Source organism: Hipposideros armiger, unplaced genomic scaffold, assembly GCF_001890085.2.
Source record: "Hipposideros armiger isolate ML-2016 unplaced genomic scaffold, ASM189008v1 scaffold_13, whole genome shotgun sequence".
Lineage (NCBI taxonomy): Eukaryota > Metazoa > Chordata > Mammalia > Chiroptera > Hipposideridae > Hipposideros > Hipposideros armiger.
The window spans coordinates 1,007,942-1,028,996 of NW_017731363.1; the positions used below are offsets into that span (position 1 = coordinate 1,007,942).

Consider the following 21,055-nt stretch of genomic DNA (forward strand, 5'->3'; position numbering starts at 1 on the left):
CCACTAGCTGTGTGTGGTTATTAAACACCCGAAATGTGGCTAATGACACTGAGGAACTGGATTTTTAATTTTATCTAATCTTAACTTACATTTTAAAAATAGCCACATATGGCTAGTGTAGGGTTTTTCAACCTTGGCACTATTTACAGTTTGAACTGGGTAATTCTTTGTGGTAAGGGCTCTCCTGTGCATCTTAGGATGTCTAGCAACAGCCCTGGCCTCTATCCACTGGATGCCAGTAGTACCCCCCAACCACTGTGACAACCAAAAAAGACTCTAGACATTACCAAATGTCCCATAGGGGGCAAAATTACCCCTGGTTGACAGCAACTGGGTTAGTAGCTACTGTATTGGACAGCACGGTTCTAGAATGTGCCTAATGTGTGAGATATTTGGGTTGAGAAAAAGAACTGGCCCCTATACTATACTAGAGCAGTAGTGGTTTTGTTGTGAGAACGAAGGTTTTTTTAAAAAAGTCAGCAACTATGTGTGTAGTGCCAGGTGGGTACTAATCGGGGGATCAGTGCATAAATTATATAAATGCCTAACCACTATGCTGTACACCTGAAACTAATATAAAGTAGTATTAAATGTCAACTGTAACTGAAAAAAATGTCAGACGTAGACAAAAAACCATCTTTCTTCTTTATGTGCCTTCTCATGTTAACACAGATGGAGCCAGGATAGTGGTACTGGAAAATTCTACCTCACTCCCAAGTTCCCAGGACAGGATCAGAAAACCTATCCTCAAATCTGGTTTTCCTGTCCTCGCTGTGGGTAACTGGACAAAATGACCTCCCTGATCTCAGTGTGTCACCTGGAGAAGGGCGGCGATAGTACCCAGCTGGTGGAGTTGCTGTGAGGGCTAAATCTGATGATGCACAAAGTGTTCCTAGCTCAGTGTCTGGCATGTAGTACATATACAAAACCATAGTTATCTTTGAACTATCCTCTTCCAGGCCAGAGGGAAAAACGTCTTCATGCCTTCCAACCAATAATACAAAGGTACCCAGTGTGCTTCCGCTGAAAACATCCCATTGAGAAAATGAGCCAAGCTTTATAACCTGACTTTATTTGAAAATCCCAGTGGCCGGAACATTCCATAAGGTTTGTCTGTTGTTTCTGACTCCATTCCTTGGACACATTTAAACGTGTAGGAGGAACTCTTTCACCTCCTCCGGGAGGAAGAGTTTGGAGACCTTATGATTCAGCTGGATCCCAAAGGACTTCCGGATTCTAAGGCGGCATAACTGCATCAAAGAAGGGGGCCCTGGAAAAAGATCAGACAGCCACACATTGGTTTCAGGGATCTAAGACAGTTTCCTTTCCTTCTTTTCAAGCAGACAAGATACACCATTGTGATAAGGAAAGAATTATGGGACTGTTTAAGACCATTTTCTGTGGTTTATAGGAGGCATTTTTAGGCCATGTTTTCTCTTTTCTGGTCTAATTGAAAAGAGTTTGTTAGGGTTTGATTTAGAACAGACTGAAAAAAAAAATCAAAGCTTAGTCTCATTAATGGAGGCTTAAGAGAGCTAAGTTTGGAATGATGAAGCTACACAAAATTCCCATTAATGAAAATAAAATTCATGTTTAATGGCTTTCTTGTCTTTTACATTAAAAAAGCTCATATTTCTAGAAGCAAACATTTTTATAATTTGAGCAATCGGAAGATATTTGAATAGAATGAGCTATCTGTGACTCATAAGTACATGCTATCTTCAGTCATCTTTGTTTTTAGATTCTGCATTCAGAGCTACCCCAATGCTTCAATTCATAGGTGAAAAGTGAGCTAGCACAAACCTTGCATAAGGAACCAGCCAAGAGTTTACATTTTAGGACAGTGGTTCTCAACAGGAGTGAGGGGAGGGGGAAAGGAGGGATATTTTGCTCCCCAGGGACACTTGGCAATGTCTGGAGACATTCATGGTTGTCACAACTTGGGGGAGGTGCTGGGGCATCTAGTGGGTGGAGCCCAGGGATGCTGCTAAACACCCTACAGTGCACAGGATGGCCCCCAATGGCCCAAAACATAAACAATGCTGACGCTGAGAAACCCTGCGATAGGGTAAGGGGGTGGAAAATGACTTCCCACCTCCTCCCCCGGGACCTGCACCAAATTGTAATGGGGATTCTCTTTTGGATTTTAACATCATTTTTTTAAAAGCAAAGCTATATAGCCCCAAGAACTCCAGAGAGCAGTCGCCCTCAACTTAGACTGTCCTTCAGAATCGCCTCCTGGGGGAGGGTGGCTTTCAATGACAATTATTGTTGAGTGGGGACCATGCATGTGGGTTTGTTAGAGGCACGTGCCCTGCCAGGGTAACCTGACTGTGCCACCAGGGTTGAAAATACAATTAAAAGGATACAGTGGCTTCTAATTTCCTACAGTGTCACCAAAAGCTACAGGATAAAGCAGGTTGCGTATTTCTCAGAAGATGGAGAGCAAGGAGAGGGCGAAACAACACACACAATCAGAGAAATCAAGGCAATATTTTCAATCAGGCCCTCACAGCACCTTCAAAAGGTCCCTGTTGGAAGCTAGGGTAATTTGCAGATTATATTCAGTGTACAGTTAAGTCCCCGACTAACGAACGAGTTCCGTTCCAGGAGAACATTCGTAAGTCGGATTCATTCGTTAAGTCCGACAAAGTGAATCTTATACACCTTTGATACAAATATACAATGTAAAGCCAATGGTTGAATGATTCACGTTATAAGAGCGACGTCTACCATCTTTTCGCCTCAGTCCAATCTCTCAATTATTTTCATTTTTGTTTCCATGGTTATTGCTTTGCGCTTCCCAGCAGTCCCCTCCACATCACCACTGCTTTTCCCCTTGCTCCCGGACACCCTGGGCTCTGATTCAGCCCTGTACTACTGTACACTATTGCACTGGACAGTAAGCACACAGCAGCACAACTGGGACATCCGGCAGACACAGGAGCTACTTCTGCGATTTGTTTGCATCTATGAATGTTTGTAAATGCGAGGTCCGTTTGCATCTGTGAAAGTTCGCAACTCGAACGTTCATAGGTCGGGGACTTACTGTATGCAAAACATATTAACACACTGCAAAAGGTGTGCTGTGGGGAAACAACTTAATCTCATCTCACTCAGGAATGGTGAAGGATATCACTAATCATCTGCAGTAGATACAGTGTGAGGGACAAGTACAGAAGAAGGTATTGATTAAAGAGTTACGAAGAACAAGACGTCAGAGCAAGCCAGGTGGAGAATCAGGAAAAGCAGGACATCCGAGCAAGCTCCGTGGAGCCACCAATGCAAACTCAGTATCTGCTGTTTACCACAAGTGGGATGATGTGCAACTGTCACCTTCATTCCATTTCAATTGACCCGAAAACCCACGACAGCTTCGTAGCCATTTGCCACGCTCAATAATAAAATCAGCTCATTCTATGTTTCTGAATTGACATGTTGCTTTGAGTTTGACTTCTTTTTCTCCCCCAGCAACACTCAAGATGCTTTCAAGCCAAAGTGCATTCAGGAGTGGCTCCTGTGGAGCTGAGCTGAAAGGGTCATTTTTAGTTCTCACTGTTTGCCACACGCACACACTGCTGTAGATGCTTTTCGAGGTGGTTGGGTCATATTCTTGAACTCCTTCTCAGGGACACCCAGAGAGAGAAATGTCTGTGCTAAATCCATAGGCCTGGCTTTCTGTCTCCATTTCCTGTGAGTTTCCTGCCTGCTGAGAGGGGACTTTACCAGAACCCCCAACATGACTCAGGGACGCAAAAGAAGTGGCAATTCTCTCCAACAGCAAATGGAATTTTATAAACCAGTGGCATCATCGGCCACACTGTCACCAAAATGTAAATGAAAGTAATTAAAGGGTGTCTAGGAATGACTTTGGGAGATAAAGTGGAAGAAAAGAATCAGTGGAGGCGATTTGAAAATCGTGTGTGTGTGTGTGTGTGTGTGTGTGTGTGTGTGTATCTGACTTTATGACTTTCGGGGCTCCAACGCACTTCTGCCTTTGTGGACCTCTTTTCCAATTAAAAAAATATATATATAATATTTTGAAACTGTGTCAGTGTAAAGATGAATGTACTCCAGGTTGAGTTTTATTCATTTTTCCTTCCAATTTTAAAAGGAATTAAAACATTTCCATGGGCCCCAAGTATTGTGCTATCTGTGTCTGCTAGAGAAATCGGCCCTGTATAGATAAATAGAATTTTTTGAAAACAAGAAATCTTCAAAATGCAGGTACAGTTGCCTGGTATTTATCCCAGTGCTTAATATAAAGGGCTTCTACTGGACTGTTCCTTGTGCCTACAGTCAGTGTCCCCTAGCCCGGCTGGCATGGCTTAGGGAGTACAAGCCTTGTTTCGGGGCCCCAAGGCTGGGCTTTGGCTGCATGTACCCTGGAGCAGTGGGAGGAAGAGGAGGAAGGATTCCGTGGCCACTTTACAGTTGTGCCCAGAGCCAGCCCTAATTCTCGGCAAGTAGGGAGAAAATAAGCTGATTACAACATGACATTCCTTCCGGTGGGAAGCCTGCTTCAAAGTCCTACAAGCCCTAAAACTTAAAGTCCACACTCTGGTAAACAAAGCAGGTCCTAAACTGGCTGCTCTCTTCCTCTAGGGACAATTAAGAACGCAATCTGAGGGGTCTTTGCTCCCCACCCCAGCCCACCCCCGACCTCACAGCCCAGGGAACTGCCCCTGACCCCTTGCACACTGCTCAACCACAGGGTCAGAAGTGTCAGTTCTTATTTATGGAGGAATGTGGCCTTAGTGTTGATTAACCTATAATAGTAAATGTTTCCAGATTGCTGTGAATCATTAAAGTAATACCTTATCAAGGTGAATTAGTTACCTTCTTACCCCCAGAGACCAAGCGCTCAGTAGCTCAGCCCATCTGTAGTGCAGTAAAGCATCCTGGGGACATTGCTCAGCCCCGGCGAGGCTTGTGCTACATCATTCCAAAGCATGTTTTAGTCAACGTTAATGTGAACATTTTAAAACAATATTTTCGTTCTTTGAAAACTGGCCTACCCTATATATGAATATTATTAGCTTATCCACGACAGCCTGTCTCCCACGCGCCAAACAGCAGGATGGTTATTTACTACATCACCGATACTGTACCTTGTTGAATCCTAAATTATGTCAGCTCCCCACAGTGGGGGGTGGCAGACAATGATCCTTTTTATAGGATCAGAAGTCAGAACCCAGTCAGGACCTGCCTCCTGCTAGAGCTCGCAGGACTTTCTACGGATTAGGGTTTAGGTTCGGGCAAAGGAGAAGCACCTTCTCTCTGCAAGAAGAGCTGGAACAGAGGGCTCTCTGGAGACACCAGCTCTAAGGGACGTTTGCCTTCCGCATTCTTGGCCTGGGTGTTTGCTCCAAAATCTATGAGCAGGCGAGCCAGGGGCACACAGGATATCCTGGCTACTGCGTGAAGAGGGGAGTCCAGACCTCGGCCTTGGTTCACACTTGCTCCTAAACAGTCACGAGAACAACAGAGAGTTAGCCGAAGGGCACAGTCCAAGCACCCCCCTTCTCCAAGAACTGTGCCTCAAAATTCCCTAACGAAAGGACATCCATAGTGAGCACAGCAATTCTCCTGAGACAATGGAAGATGACTTGATTCCGCTTAAAACATGGGGTACATACCATTTGACACTGTCACTGAATGTACAGCACAAGCTATGTAGCATATGAGGTTTAAAACCTCACCTGTGAGTGCTATACACAGGTGTGATACAGTCAAGAAAAATCCTGGTGGCGTGACAGCTGCCCATTTTGAATGAAGCCCTACTATTAGCCAGTACAGAGCCGAAGTGAGGCGAGATAGTGAAATCCCATCTATAGCAAGCAGCCACACTCACTCACATGAGCAACTGCCATGGGGTTTAAAACCTGGGACTTCGGACTGTGTGACTGGGACTGTGAAGAGCAACCAGCCTGTGAGGGCATCTCCTAGATCGCTCTGGCCAATGCCAAGGTCACAGGGAAGGTGGCAAAGTCCTCCTCTTTGGCAGCAAAGTGGATTTCCAGAACCATGCCACCCAGTTCCATTCCTACACTTTCAACAAATCCCCACCCTAGCCTGGATGCTGGCTCCCATGCTGACATATGGGGACATGTGGCCTTTCCTGATTTGCTGTCCCTCTAGTAAAATGGGAATCTATGTCCACTCAATAAATGTTAACTGCATTGTTCTTAGCTTTGTGAGGGATGCCAAACCTGGACGACACAGAGAGAGAGGGAGACGGAAGGGGAGGGGAGGGGGAGGAGGGAAGAGGGGGAGGGGAGGGGGGAGGAGGAAGGAAGAAAAGAGAAGGGAGAAGGAGAGAGGAGGAGAGAGGGGGAGAGACAGGGAGGGAGAGAATGAATGAGAATGAATATGAATAAATATAAATCTACTAGTTCATGGCAATGGCTACTAGATGAGTAGAAGGCAATAAGAACTATAAGAACATTCAGGGGAGGAAAGATTACTGAAGTTTTAAAGAATAAACAAGACTCAAATAATTAAAGAGGTGATGACACAGTGCTCCAAGTTTTGAAGAGGGGACTGGACAACAGCAGGGAGGTGAAAAAGAATGAAGGTGCACAAGCCTTTTCAAAGATAACATAATATTTACAATGGGCTAAAAATGAGGCAAGTTCCATTTCCAAAACAAAGAGAACTAGTGAGGAAGGACCCAAATAGGAAGACTCAGCCTTCATCCAGCAGCTTTGGGAGTTACGCAGGGCCTAATAATATGATTGTATTATTATCATATATTAAAGTAGCCATCATCGAGGACCACGCTGGGAGGAGACATTACCATCATCCTCATCATTATCCTCATTACAAGTGAGAGAGCTCAAGGGAAAGAGTTTAAAACAATTCCCCAGGGACCACAGTCACTAGGAATCCTGGCCTTGTCCGACTCCATCCACGGCTCACACTCTTTCCTCTGAGACAATAGAAAGAGCTTCCAAATGCATTTAATGTACTTTTCATCTTCTTTGTTTTATTGTGCTTTTTGTTTTACCTGACTCCAGAAGTTTCTTGACACAGTTTATATGCTGGTTTTCACAAGCCAGATATAGGGGAGTGCCCAGGTGGCGGATGTGATGGTCAAGGTCGCCCCCATAAACTGCAAGGGACTCGATGCACTCCACGTGGCCTGCAGCCCAAAGCGGGAGAAAACAGTTACAGCACAAATTCTTCTCGCTAGGAAAGTCACACCTTCCCCATTTGTGTGTGTGCAACTTATCCAGGGGACCAAAAGCTGTTTCTTTTGCTTTGAATAGGGAACGATTTGAAGTGTTGCCATGAGCTCACCGGTTGACCATGGATGTGGTCTGCAGCTCTGGGTGGAACAGCAGTTGAGTTTACTAGCCACGGTAAGCAACCAGCAACCTTCGGCCTTTTCCCATTGTTTGGGCTTTAATCAGTCCGAGTACAGAAACGGAAGTGAGAGTCAGGGAGAGGTGTGGAGGAACAGGGACTGAAGACGGACGTAGAGAAGAAAGGGCGCAGTACGGGCCATGGGACAGGGGAGCTCACTTACAACCTCACCGAGGACAGGCCCTGGGAGAGACAGGCCACGGTGGGCACAGGTGAAGCTTAGAAGCTGCTGCCCAATGCAACATGAGCGGGGCCCAGTCTGGCAAACTAGGTTTGGTGAAAGCTGAATCAGTCACTCTTCCTTGGTCTAGACTCTAGAATGTCATACTTTAAACATCGCCCCTTTGCGTTTCTCATTTTGGTTCATGTATCCAGTGAATATGATGAGTTAGCATGTTTCTTAGTGGATACATGTCAATGCTTTGGGAGATCACTGTAATAATGGTTGATCCAGTCAAATAGGGCTGGCTCTAAGGATCAGGGGAAGCCATTTTGTGAAAGCCACTAGGGAAACAGGAAGCCCTCTGGCAAGGTATGGGGATGGTGATGATGGAGGAGGACAAGGAAGAGGAGGGCAGTGGTGGCATTGGAGAAAAGCAAAACTTGCGTTTTTATTTTTTTGTCTCAAGCGTTCAGAATATCAGAAAACCTGTGGCTTTAAAAAAGAACTACAGCAGATGAGTAAGTCCTGGGGATGGAATGTCCAGCCTGGTGACTATAGTTAACAATACTGCATTGGACGCTTGCAAGTTGCTGAGAGAGATCTTGAGTGTTCTCACCACACACGAAAAAAGGAAACTATGTGAGGCGATGGGTGTGTTAACTTCATTGTGGTAATCATTTCAGAATGTATACTAAGTCGTCACGTGGTACGCCTTAAAGTTATACAATTTTGTCAATCCTACCTCAATAAAGCTGGGAAGGAAAAAGGAATTCCCCCAAACTGTATGTATCAACTTACATTCCCCAAAATTGAAAGTTTCTTTCACTTAGCAAACTTGGGTAGCCTTGAGACAATGTTCTTTAAGGCCTTTTAAATAGAAGGACATACTTTGTTTTCCAAAATAACTTGATTTCTATGGAGTCATGGGTTTAACAATATATTCAACAAATACTGACGAATAGTCTACTATACACCAGGCTCTGTTCCAGAAATATAGCAGTGAACAACATTCAAAATGCTTTAAAAAGGTAGCTCTCAAACAAACTGTGCATCAGAATCATCTGGAAGGTTTCTTAAGCAAAACACAGATGGCTGGACTGCCCTCCCCTCCCAGAGTTGCTGATTCAGTGGGTCTGCAGTGAGGCCCAAGAATCTGCATTTGTGTGTGCTAGTCCCGGGACCCCACTGTGAGAACTACCGCTCTAAACTAGACCTCCTCTTCCTTCTTTCTCTCAACAGTAAGATCCCTTGAAGGAGTAGTTGGAAAACTGAAATTTGCAGCAGCTTTACCTCTCTTAGCAGCTTCGTGGAGAGGAGATGCCAGATCACTTGGAGGGCAAAGGCTGGCTCCATGTTTCAGGAGCAAGTTCACGCAGTCCTGGCTGCCGCTGACACAAGCGTTAAACAAGGGAGTGTGCCAGTCTATGGTGATGCCATTCACCTGGAAAGAAATGCTCCACGATGAAGACAGCCTCTAGGGTGTCCTGAGTTCAGACCTACACTCTACCACTCCCAAGTTGTTATTGAACTTCAGGGAGCCTTCAATTCCACCACTATAAAATGGGGATGAAAATACCAAACTCCACGAAACTGTTACGAAAAACTGAATGAGGCATGGAATGTAAGGCACCGAGAATGTTACTGGATGTGATGTTCTGTCTGCTCCATGCCCTCCCCAGGAACACGAACTTGGAAACAGGCTAGGATATTTCCATACCTTACAAACTAATTTCTTTATTTTAAACATTCCATCCTAGACCCATCCCACACCAATCCCGTTTCTTCACAGCAGCCAGAGTAGCCTTTAATAATCGTTAATGTATCATTTCAAAAACATTTTAAAACATGATTTTTATACAAATATAGAGTTTACACGTGCCAAAGATTTTTTTAACTCATTCATTATCCAGTAAGATGGTAAGGCTGGCTCAAAGGAGAATGTATGAAGACAGTCAATGGAATGTTGACATGAATTTGCTGTAAACACAACATTGGTTAATGTCCTACAGGGCCATAAAACTATAATCTTTGGGGCTATCTTCTAATGTTGGAAATCAGACAGAAACTTACATGTTAGCATTGAACTTCACAGGGTTGGGGCTATAATTGAATAGGAAAGAGCAAAGCCAAACGCAGGTGCATTTTTCTAGATTGTTAAGAAACTCTCTGATTAACCTGTTGAACAAGAATATTGTGAGGCAAGGCCAGGACTAGTGAGGCACAGAAGATGCCCAGAGGGTGCAAAATTTAAGGAGACACTCCCTCCCAGGGTCAAGAGAGTGCTGTATGCTCCTCAGAGTGAGCGGCTCTTTCAAGTTTGCACCCAGGGCACCTCTTGTCTTTCCCTAGTCCTGGCCCTGTTTCCAAGTGTTGGATACGTTTTCTTAAGCAAAATAAACAGAAACCTGATGATGCATTCAGCTATGGCTCTCAACTGTTCTCAGGACAATGCCCGTTTTCTTGGCATGGACAATAAGGGTGTTTATATTCTGACCCCTCTCACCCATTCGACTCTCCCACTATAAGGAATGATTTGAAGTCACTTTTTTTGGTATTTCCCCCATTTTTCAGAGGTAGGTGCTAAAGCTCCAAGAATAAGTAACTTGTTCAAGTTTCCAATGTTAGTAAATGGTAGAGATGGTCTAGGACCATTATTCAGGTCTGGAGCCAAATGTTCTGTTTTCTCTACAATATTTCACTACCTTCAAGCCATAGGAATGAAAACAGAAATCAAACAACTATTTATTAGTATTGACTATTAAAGAAAATGATATAGACTCGAACCATTACTTTCCGGTTAAAATTCAATATTTCATGTATTGCTAAAGCAAATAAGCTTGAAGGACACAAGGCTTTTGAAAAGCACCCATCTTCATATTTCAAATAAGGCTAATAAAAAATGCTGGAAACTATTCTGAAGGGATAGAAATAGTCATTTTTCATTCATGGTTATTAAGATGCTATTTGAGCTGTACTTACCAGAGCTCCATGCCTCAATAAAATGTTGGCACAAGAGGGATGACCTCCGAGGCAGGCTTCATGGAGTGGGGACACATGATCTGCTGTGACGAGGTTCACAGGCCACCCCTGTGGGAGGGGAAATGGGCAGCATTAAGGGGTGCAAAGCATCAGTTCCGTAGGGTTGGTTTTCAGCCACAAATGCAGTACTGTGACAACTCTTTTAAAAGTTAACCTGGCCTAAAATCTGACAGTACATTAAGGTATTGACAATGATATAGAAAAATGTGAGCAAAAAAAAGGATGCTTCATTCTGCTGATGGGAGTATATTATACAACCACTCAGGAAAACAGTTTGACAGTATGTATAAGAATTGATGCCACATATACCTGTTACCCAGAAATTTGACTCTTAGGCATATACACTCAAGACTGACTTTCATTTTGCTCTCACTCTCTCGTGTCCTCTCATTCGTTGGCTTGTTTTGATGAGGTCCATGACAAGGAACTATTCTTACATGTATTCCTGCTATGCTCCAGCCTTCTGCCATGAGGTGAAAATGTCTCATGTAACCACTGGTCAAAGAAGGATGGAGCCAAGCCCAGCCTACATCAGCTGACGCAGAGGCTTGCTAGGAAGAAATGTTTATGGCACGAAGCCACTGAGTTTCGGGTGGTTTGTTACACAGGAAGATCTGACTAATGCAGGTAGGTATTGGAATCCTCATTTTATGAAGACAGAAATTGAGGTTCCAGGAAGATAACTTGCTGAAATAATGTGATAGAGCTTAGATAAAGACATGGTTCCGGCTGATGTTCAGTAACTATATAAATACTGAATATAAATGAGTATCCGTCCAATTTAATATGTGACATATAAAAGCTGCAATGATCATTTCTCATCCTATCAAAACAAGGTAAATGTTTCATTTTATCCGAGAAGCAGCTTAACTTCTTTTAGCTAGAGTTATGTGTTACTATCTATGTTTCTATTTATAATAGGCTGTTGCTATCAAAAACAGCTTAAGATAGTGGCTTGGGGTAGTCTGACATTTTTCTCTACAAATTGTTTTCTTATAGGAGGATTACTTAGTCTAGAAAGGTCCATGAAATTGGAATTTTTTTTAAAAAAAAGCATATTTATTTTCACTAACCACTGCCTGAAATTTATCATGCCCTTCAATTATGTATTGAACTATAAATGTAGACAGCAAACCACAGTAGTAATAGCAGTATATAGAACTATCATGGAGAGGAATTACAGATATTTTTATTACAACTACTACAGATATTTAAAATATCCAAAATATATGTTCATCCTACTTAGAAATTATGGTTAGTCATTAGAATCACCACTAAATCGTATTTAGTTCATTACTAAAGAAGTCAATATATTACTGTGTCACACGCTTGTTGTTTAATACTTTGATAGGTTTCCTTTGTGTTGTGTTTTATGTATTTAAAACAGTAGTCTCACAAGGAGTCCAGGAGACGTTGCCAGACTGCCAAAGGGGACCATGGGACAGAAAGGGCCAAGTACTCCTAACCTAAAACATCTATTGTTTTTCCAGAGAACAGAACATCCTGAACAAAAACTTTTTTAGCATGTGGAAGGCTGATTTTAACTGTTTTCTTACTAGTGCCTTTGCTTAAGATCCCCCAAAATTTCAAACCAGCAAAACTCAAATTAATGTGTACTTGAAATTACATCTGAGGAGCAGAGAAATTCATATCAAACTGGAGATTCAACAGAACTGAAAATGTCTTGGAAAAAAATAGTAAGATTACATATTTAAAAAGACATTTTCAAGCATGTTTTTTATATCAGGGGTTTTCAACCCCAGCATCACTGACGTTTTGGGATGGGTCAAGTTTTGATGTGCAGGGCTATCCTGTGCAATGCAGTATGTTTAGTAGCATCCCTGGTCTCTAGCTCTCCATCTACTAGATACCAGTATCAACCCCTCACCCCCACTCCCAGTTGTCACAACCAAAAGCGTCTCTAGACATTGTCAAATGTCCTCTAAGGGGCAAAATCATCCCAGTTGAGAACCAAAATTACGTGATAATTTTTAGGAACATATTTTATTGAATACAATGAAGGCAACTCGAATGTACTAATTTTCCCATTATTCATTCAATGTATATTTGTTATAGAACCTACCTACTGTGTGTATAGAATTGTGCTAAATCCTAGTATTAGGCCAGGCTCCAAATAAAAAATATGGTTGTGGGCCGGCCGAGTGGCTCAGTTGGTTAAGAGCTCGCTCAAGAGTTTGAGCTCTGAGCAACAGCGGTTCGAGTCCTGGCCCGAGCTGAGCAGCCGCTGAGCTGCCAACAGGTGGCAGGATGGCTCAGCTAAAAAAATATATATATATATGGTTGGATAGGACGGGATTCACCTCACTTTGCTGAAGACGAATTTATACCTTAATATCAGACTATGATTTTTTTTTCTAAATGTGGTGAGCAATAGGATGTGCTTAATAGTTATCGTATTTTTTTTCCCAAAAAGCTACCTACCTGGCTGAGGAGCTTCTTCAAAGAAAACAGACTCCCATGGATCGCAGCTTCATGCACAGGAGTCCGATCAGACACGACATCTGTGGAAAGGGAGGAAGGGGTTACATCCTTCGAATGCACGTTAGGCCCAGAGGCTCATCCTTGCCTGCCGGCCAATAAAAGCCTAATGGGTCTTATTGGATGAAGACGCTGGAGTCAATCAACCCAACTCTCATCAGCATTTCTCCCCTCCATTAACGTTTGTTGTACACAGTTTATTTGAAGTGTCTAGGTAGCTAAAGAAAACTACAGCCAGTGTCCAAACTAAGGACAAAAGAGGTAGATTGAGATGACAGATGGGTTACTGTACTTCTACTTACACACTGATTTCAAAGGCAAATGGTCCATTTAGTTAAGTGAGAGCTTCACTAATTACCAGCATTAATGTGTGAGGCTGTGGTTGCCAGTCTAGTTTCCTGCGTGAAATACAAACTTTGGCATCTCAGCAAACAGTGCCATAGACTAATAGTAGTAATCAAGTAATTACATACACCATTAGGCTTGGAATCAAATCTAAACAGAACCATATCTATTTATGGATTACCTCCTGTCCCAGTATCAAGTGCCAATTAGAGTGCAGTCTGACCTTGTTAACAGGGACGTTATTTACCCCCAAAGGCAGCCCACCGATGTGGTTCAGAGAAAGCTCTGAATTCAGACCCTCTTTTCTTCTGAGTGGTGGGTCCCTGGTCAGGCCCTAAGCTTCACTTTCCTTCTGTGTAAAGTGATGACAGCAATCCACTTCCCCATGGCTTTAATACCTATTAGCTACTATTATCCTGCCCTAACAGTAAACAGAGAGTCTTGATTACATCCCATAATCATTGTTATTTAAAATAGCAAATTTGTTCCACAACCGTATGGAAGGAACACGCATCCTTAGGAAGGAAGCCTGTAAACCGTATCTGAACACATTCAATGCTTTCCTCTCTCTTTCTGATTGAGTGCGGGTGTAAGCTGAATGAGGTGTAGACCTGATGTTTTCTCATCTCAAGCTGCATCTAGTTTCCAGAACAAACGCAGGAAGTCATAATGTGAGGAGGCTGGTCTGACCTTGCTTTTAGCTCCAGCTCTGCCTGCTTGAGGAAACACCCCGCTACGCACAAACAAGGCAGAACTGTCTAATACTAGCCACGCCTCGTAAAGGAACTTGTATGTCCTAGAAGGTGGGAAGACCTGGACAACTTTGAAAGGCCCTAAAGAAGGAGGCGAGAACACTTCGTACTTAACATGTGTTGGCTGAGGTCGGCTTGCTCCACGGAGCTAGCAGCGTCCCGGAAAATCTCTCCCAATGAGCAAATTCCCATCCTTCTAGATGGATTTCTAAAGCATGTACTAGGTAAGGACACGCTGAATGAGCCCGCCTCCACACTGCCCATCCAATGCCTTCCGTCTGGGCCCACTGAGGTACTTGAGGCATGCTAAGTCAAGTGACTTTTCCTACCTCCAAAACCTTAAGCTCAGTAGAAACTAAGGGTCCTCAAAGCATTCTCTGGGGTTCCAAATTCTCTCAGGAAAAACACTGCTGCTTCTAGCACTCGGAGCCTACAATCCAGGCTGCACATACAGAAATGTTTCTCTTCAAGTTAGTATTAAAAGGACAACTCATTCTATCCTGCGGGTGCTAATGCAAAATACCATCCACACAAAACCTTGAGTGAGAACAGAGAGCCAAAAACTGAAAGAGGTTTTGAAAATCAGTGGTAAATAGATTTGCAAATGTACCCTTATGGATCACCGCGTGTGTGATAATTAATCTATTTTTTCTATCCAAGGGCTCAGCTGCTAGGAAATAGAGCTGCCACTTCCCTCAGCCTTTCTTGAAGCTACCTCAGATAATTAGAGGTGACAGCCTAAACAGTCCAGGCAGGTAATTTGGGCCCTAAATGGTAAGTCTGTTCAGGTTTCATTAAAATGATGCAATTATATTATCAAGTGTAGACAAAAATGGACTCTACTTTCTATTCATTTATCATGGAACCATTACTCCCATTAAGGGTAAATGAGGAATTATGTACTTCTGTAAGAAAAATAAAGGCTACCTGAGGTCTTGTACCCCTGCTTCAGAATGTAGCATTTACAGAGCAGACTCTGTCTTCGAGAAGCACAGGGTGTTGTCCTGGTAGGTGGCTGACAACATCTATTTGTCTAACAGCTTCATTAAGTTATAATTGACATACTACACAATTCACCCATTTAAAGTCTACAATTCAGTGGTTTTCAGTCTACTGACAGAGTTGTGCAACCATCAACACAATCAGTTTTAGAGCATTTTCATCACCCCCAAAAGAAACCCCTTACCCAACAGCAGTCACTCCCCATTTCTACCACCTTCAACCTCTGGAAAACACTGATCTGCTTTCTGTCTCTACGGATTTGCCTATTCTGGACATTTCATATAAATAGAATCATACAATATGTGGTCCTCTGTGACTGGCTTCTTTCACTGGGCATACTATTTCAAGGTTCATCCACACTGTAGTGTGTATCAGTACTTCATCCCTTTTTATCGCCAAATAGTATCTACTGTACAGCTAGACCACGTTTTAGTTATTAACGCATTAGTTGATGGACATTTGTGTTGTTTCTACTTCTTGGCTATTATTAACAATGCCGCTATGAACATTCACGAACAAGTTTTTTTGTGGATCTATGTTTTCAGTTCTGTTAGGTATATGCCTAGGAGTAGAAGAGCTTGTATAATATGGTAACCCAATGTTGAACTTTCTGTGGAACTGCAGCTGGACCACTCGATATTCCCATCAGCAGCGTATGAGACTTCTCTTGCTAATTTAAAGTCATTTCACACTAGGGCTTGGTAAGGCTATCACAGTGTGCTTATACTCCTGCCCAGAAGAAAAACTTGGGTCCTTGTAAAGCCAAAACTCATCTCAAATTTATACAAGGACTTTACCCTCCGCAGGTCTCTGAACAATTGAGTGATTGTGTAAAGACAAAATTGTGACAACAAATAGGTGACATTTTTCTAGCATTGAGAGCATGAATTATGTATGTGTGTATATATATGTGTGTATGTGTGCATGTATGTGTGTACATGTATGTGTACATATACATATACACATATACATACATACGGTTTAGCAAACACCATAATTTGCAGCCTGGATTAGTCCACACACACTTTCTTTAGCCCTTGAGAACACTAAAGAGATATCCAGGAGATGTCTCCCCAGGGTTTTCCAGAGGCAACCCCCCAAGCAGGCAATGAGCTACAGGCTCAACACGTGGGAGTTACACCCAGAAGCAGCTCTGCCTGCCTTCCTGCTGCTAACGGGAGAGAGCAGAATCAATGGGAACGGGGACTCTTTCTTACCAGAACGTGGACGATGGTCATGGTAGAATATGGATGAACGGGAGATTCAAGGTCACAATCCCCTTTCCACTGACCCTACACCAAAGTCTTTGAAACTCAAGGGCCATAATCTGCCTACAACATATCCAAGCCCTTGGTATATATTAAAGATTCTTCCCCAACACTGTTCAGCCACGGTCTATTGGTTTTACTACCAAAAGAATAGATACTAAATGAGGTCAATGGCAATCAGTAACTCATGGCTACATGGGGCCAGGGAGATCTCCTAATGAAACCACTCCAGAAGTCCTCCGATTAGTGCCATTAAACTTAACTTTTCTTTTAAATTGAGTTTCCATCAAACCTATAACACATTAGGAAGGCTGCCATTTCGTTTTTATTGCAATTTCTGGAATGATTTTTAAAATTTCCATTATTTCAGAAGAGATTTAAAATGCACTAATTGGTACATTCTAAAAAGATCTATTAACGAGGCCCTGCAAGCCCCCAGTGAATACCGGGCAGTAGCATAAATCTATCCATCCTGGGAAACATTTTGCAAGGTCGAGGGGAAAAAAGAGAGGTTGGGTTTCTCTGAGAAGGCGGAAGCATTTGCCTTCAGTCTTCGGGATGTGATAGGGTAGGAATGAGCCTACCCTATCTGAGGTCTCTGACTCCCAACTTGTATTCATTCCCCAGCCTCAGTCCCGCGTCATCAGGCTGTGTATTGGCCATTGGCACTTTTATGTTCAAAACAGAATTCCTTATCTTCCCTTCCTCACTCTGCTCCCAAGCCAGCTCCCCTTCCCAACTTCTGTCTTATCTAGACCGCTTTTCTGACATTAATTTAGCTTTAAAAACTTTACAGTGTGGGTTGATTTCTCTCCTTTGGCCCCAACATAGCCTGATTTCTTTCTTTTGAAATGATCCCTCATTTGTCCTTTCTCTGTCATTTCCAACTTTGGTCCAAATGTAAGGTTTATGCTTGGATTAGTGCAGGGGTTCTCAAAGTGTGGTCCCCAAATGGCACCATCTGCATCACCTGGGATCTTGTTATAAATGCAGATTCCCAGCCTCATCCCAGAACTACAATTGCATCAGGGACTCTGAGGGTGGGGCCCAGCCATCTGTATTTCATCAAACCCTCCGGGTGACACTGATGCACATAAGAGTTTGAGAGCCTGTGGGTTAGTGCTGGAATTCCCGTGACCCCACCACAATCCATCCTGACTGTGGCTACCAGTTTAATTTACTTACAGCCTTTATTATTGCTCTAGATTATTGCTCTGGTTTCTGCTCTAGAATCATCTATGGCGCCAAATTCCTTGCCTCATGAAAGCTAAATTCTGCCACCCAGCTATTGAAGATTCATTATCAGGTTTCATCTCTCCAAACTTGTTCTTACTAGGCTCCCTAAGACACTCTGCATTTTAGCTATTACCGTTTGTTCCCTTTTTAAGTACCATATATACTGGGAGTGCCAAAAAATGTAAACATATTTCAAGAGATGTTATCTTAAAATGGTGTATACACTTTTTTGGCACCCTCTGGATATGCCTGCCTGCACCCATCCACTCACTCAGCCCCAACCAGAGTTGTATTAGGACCTCTAGAAACCCTAGTGAAAATCAACATAATACTTAGCTGTAAAATAATCATGCAGAAGCCAACCGAATTACTGATTCTTTCCCCAATTGATTGGTTTGCTGCTTTAAAAATATTGGGTTGTCAAAAAAGTCATATTTTTTTCTGTTTTTCATTGCAAATATGTGTCATGACTTTTCCGACAACCCAATATATTTATTGGGTTGGCCGAGTGGCTCAGTTGGTTAAGAGCAAGAGCGCTGAGCAACAGCGTCGCCGGTTCGATTCCCACATGGGCCAGTGAGCTGCACCCGAGCTGAGCGGCCCCTGAGCTGCCAACAGGTGGCAGGATTGCTCAGTGGTTACAGCACGTGCTCCTAACAACAACAAGGTTTCCGGTTCAACTCCTGCATGGGATGGTGGGCTACACCCACCCAAAACTAAGATTGAACACAGTGCCTTGAGCTGAGCTGCCCTGAGCTGCTGACAGGTGGCTGGATGGCAACTGGACTTGGAGCTGAGCTAGGTGTGCCCTCCACAACTAAGATTGAAGGACAACTTGGCTGTTCCTCTTCCCCAATTCCGCAACACTGTTCCCCATCCCCAATTCTCCCCAATAAAATCTTTATATATATATATATATATATATATATATATATATATATATATATATATATAAATTTATATATAATTCATTTTAAAAGTGGTTTTGGGTGCCACTCTGCTTTCTACTGCTCCAAGTCTATGCTGAATAATCCAGTTCTGCCTTGCAGGCCCGAATCCTATTCACTGCTCTGCTCATTGTACAAGCAAAATGGCATAAATGAATGAATGAGCAGTCTTACCTATTCAACAAGTCCAAGGAAAGGCACTGTGTATTTTATTCCTTATGTTTTTTCCCCCTTTCAGCCCCTGTACAGTAGGAAATTAATAAGTCCTAGCTGACTGCAGGGTCCCTGCATAAGTCCCTTTGATCACAAGTGTTCCAGGCACCCTACCAGGGTGCTGGATAGAATAATCTCCCCTCTAATGCCTCAGATTCCTTTCAGTTAGCAGCCACCTGCTGAATTCTCACAGGAAAGGACTGCTGCCTAGAGGTGTGAGAGACTCTAGACATTAGCAAAGACACCACCTGACTCATACCCTAAGACACTTCTCCCAAGGTTAAAAAAAAGGCTCCTTTGAAAGTGAATCAATCAATGTTTGAACATCCTTTATAAACCCAGCCCCACCTAAATGACCTAAATGCCAAAGACCTAAAAAACCTTTTCATTCAAGTTTCAACAGCCTCCACAAATGTTCCTATTTCTAAGTAACTTTTAAACCTGTAATGTAATGTGGTACATTTGACCTTTAGAGCTGAAGTTTGTACTGGAGAATAAACTCTTGCCAGTTGCCTTTCTAGGGTTCATGGGACTCTGCACAAAGAGGTGTGGACATTCTGGAACAATCATGTAAAGCCCGGGACATCGGTCCAATAAGTGCCCCATGGACTCATCTCAGAAGGAGCCACTAAAATCGTCCAGCCCTCCTCTCTCTCTCTCTGTTAAGCAACCTCCCCAGCACCCTGCTTCCACAGCCCCCAGACTCACGGCCCATCAGTGGGTTTGCAAGGCGCCTGCTGTCAGGACGGCTTCCTGACTTCCTCAGGAGCCTGTTGTAGGTCCTGCCCTGTGGTTCACCATCCCTGGTGCTGTCCTGGGCCGAACTAGGTTTGCCTTCCATTTCAATGGCTTGTGAAAAATCTAAAATTCCATGCTTCTGCTCCTGAGAAATCCCGGCGCTGTGGTCAGCCGAGTGCCACCGTCCTGGACAGACCGGAGAGAACAATCGTCTACAACAGAGAACAGAACAGGCAGCATAATCCAAGTACTACTTGTGGTCAGACGTGCCACTCACTCGCACACGCAGGCTCCACCTTGCTGACTGGAGGCTGGCCAAAGCCGACGACAGCCCCCCAACCCCAAGTCTACAAAGTAGCTGATGTCACGTCCTTTCCAAAACTGAGACCAATCAGTGAGGAAGCCTTGGGGTTTTCAGGAAGGAAACTGACAGTTCGTAATTTTTGCAGAGTGAAGGAACAGGGTGGGGGTGTAGGAAACCTTGTTCTTTGCTGCAGCCTTGTACCCGCTGCCGAGATCCATTGCTATTTGGGGGCTTCTTGTGGAGACAAGCCCCAGGACCCAAGAGCATTGAAAGGGGGTGTTGCTGCAGCCCTGCTGAAATGCTCACAGCAACGTGCCCAGCACGCCCTGGCCATCTACACATGTGGTTCCAATTTCTCTGGGAGTTTCTTATGGGGAAATGTGTCAGTATGTTACAAACAACACGCAGGTTTGGAAAGCACTTCTATTTTCTTCCTTCTAACTGCAAGGATTTTATTAAGTGCTCTGCTTCACCCTTCCTCCACACATTATATTTTAACTTCTAAGTAAATAATTAATGGTTGTTATTGGAAAAACGGATTGCTGGCTGGTGTGGGAGCGTGGAAGAGACCTGCTATCTTTGTTAATTATAAAAAGTTCTCTGAGTGAGTCTTAAGCACAGTCTGCCTGTGAAATAGCAGACTTTTTTTTAATGCCCAAGATGTAGCCTCACTATTTCAGATTTACGGCTCCTCAGTTGAAAGACATGGTAACTATTGTTAACAGTTTGAGGAGCGTCCTTCATATTTTATACTGCATTTCCGTGCATACATATGTATACACATTTATCCCCTAACATTTTTCACATAATTGTAATTACATTATCATATTGTTCTACGCTTTTTACACTTATTTTGTCTTGGGGCTCTTTCCATTTCAAGCATATATAGCTTTCATTAGTCACTACTGAAAATATTTCATTATTTCCCCATGATGTAGGCAGAATGTTACTATTTCTTTTACAACTACAAAAATACCACAGTCCATATTTTTGTACACGTGGCTTTGTGCACACGCACAAATATTTCTGGAGGACAGATTCCTAAGAGCGGAAATGCTGGGTCAAAAGTGTGCTCATACACATGTGATAATTTCTCTAGAACTAAAGATACACACAGGATGGAATACAAGTTAAAATGAAAAATTCTGAGTTTAGTACACTGCATCAGTGACGATTTCCTG

At 43.2% G+C, this 21,055-nt stretch overlaps 1 protein-coding gene across 3 annotated transcripts; it reads right to left on the minus strand.

Moving 5' to 3' along the window:
- Window positions 1-1,055: 1,055 nt before the first annotated feature.
- On the minus strand, window positions 1,056-20,778 carry ASB9 (ankyrin repeat and SOCS box containing 9). Of its 3 annotated transcripts, none has more exons than XM_019665887.1 (8): window positions 20,051-20,770; window positions 19,541-19,756; window positions 13,013-13,092; window positions 10,511-10,618; window positions 8,822-8,972; window positions 7,010-7,144; window positions 5,274-5,465; window positions 1,056-1,270 (listed from the first exon to the last, which is right to left on the minus strand). In XM_019665887.1, the coding sequence occupies exons 1-8, from the start codon at window positions 20,214-20,216 to the stop codon at window positions 1,146-1,148; spliced, it is 1,173 nt and encodes a 390-aa protein (XP_019521432.1). In that variant the 5' UTR covers window positions 20,217-20,770; the 3' UTR covers window positions 1,056-1,145. The 3 variants fall into 3 exon arrangements, with proteins under 3 accessions (XP_019521432.1, XP_019521447.1, XP_019521440.1); XM_019665902.1 differs by lacking the exon at window positions 20,051-20,770 and adding an exon at window positions 19,848-20,026; XM_019665895.1 differs by lacking the exon at window positions 7,010-7,144 and having other exon boundaries at window positions 20,051-20,778.
- Between the last annotated feature and the right edge of the window lie 277 nt (window positions 20,779-21,055).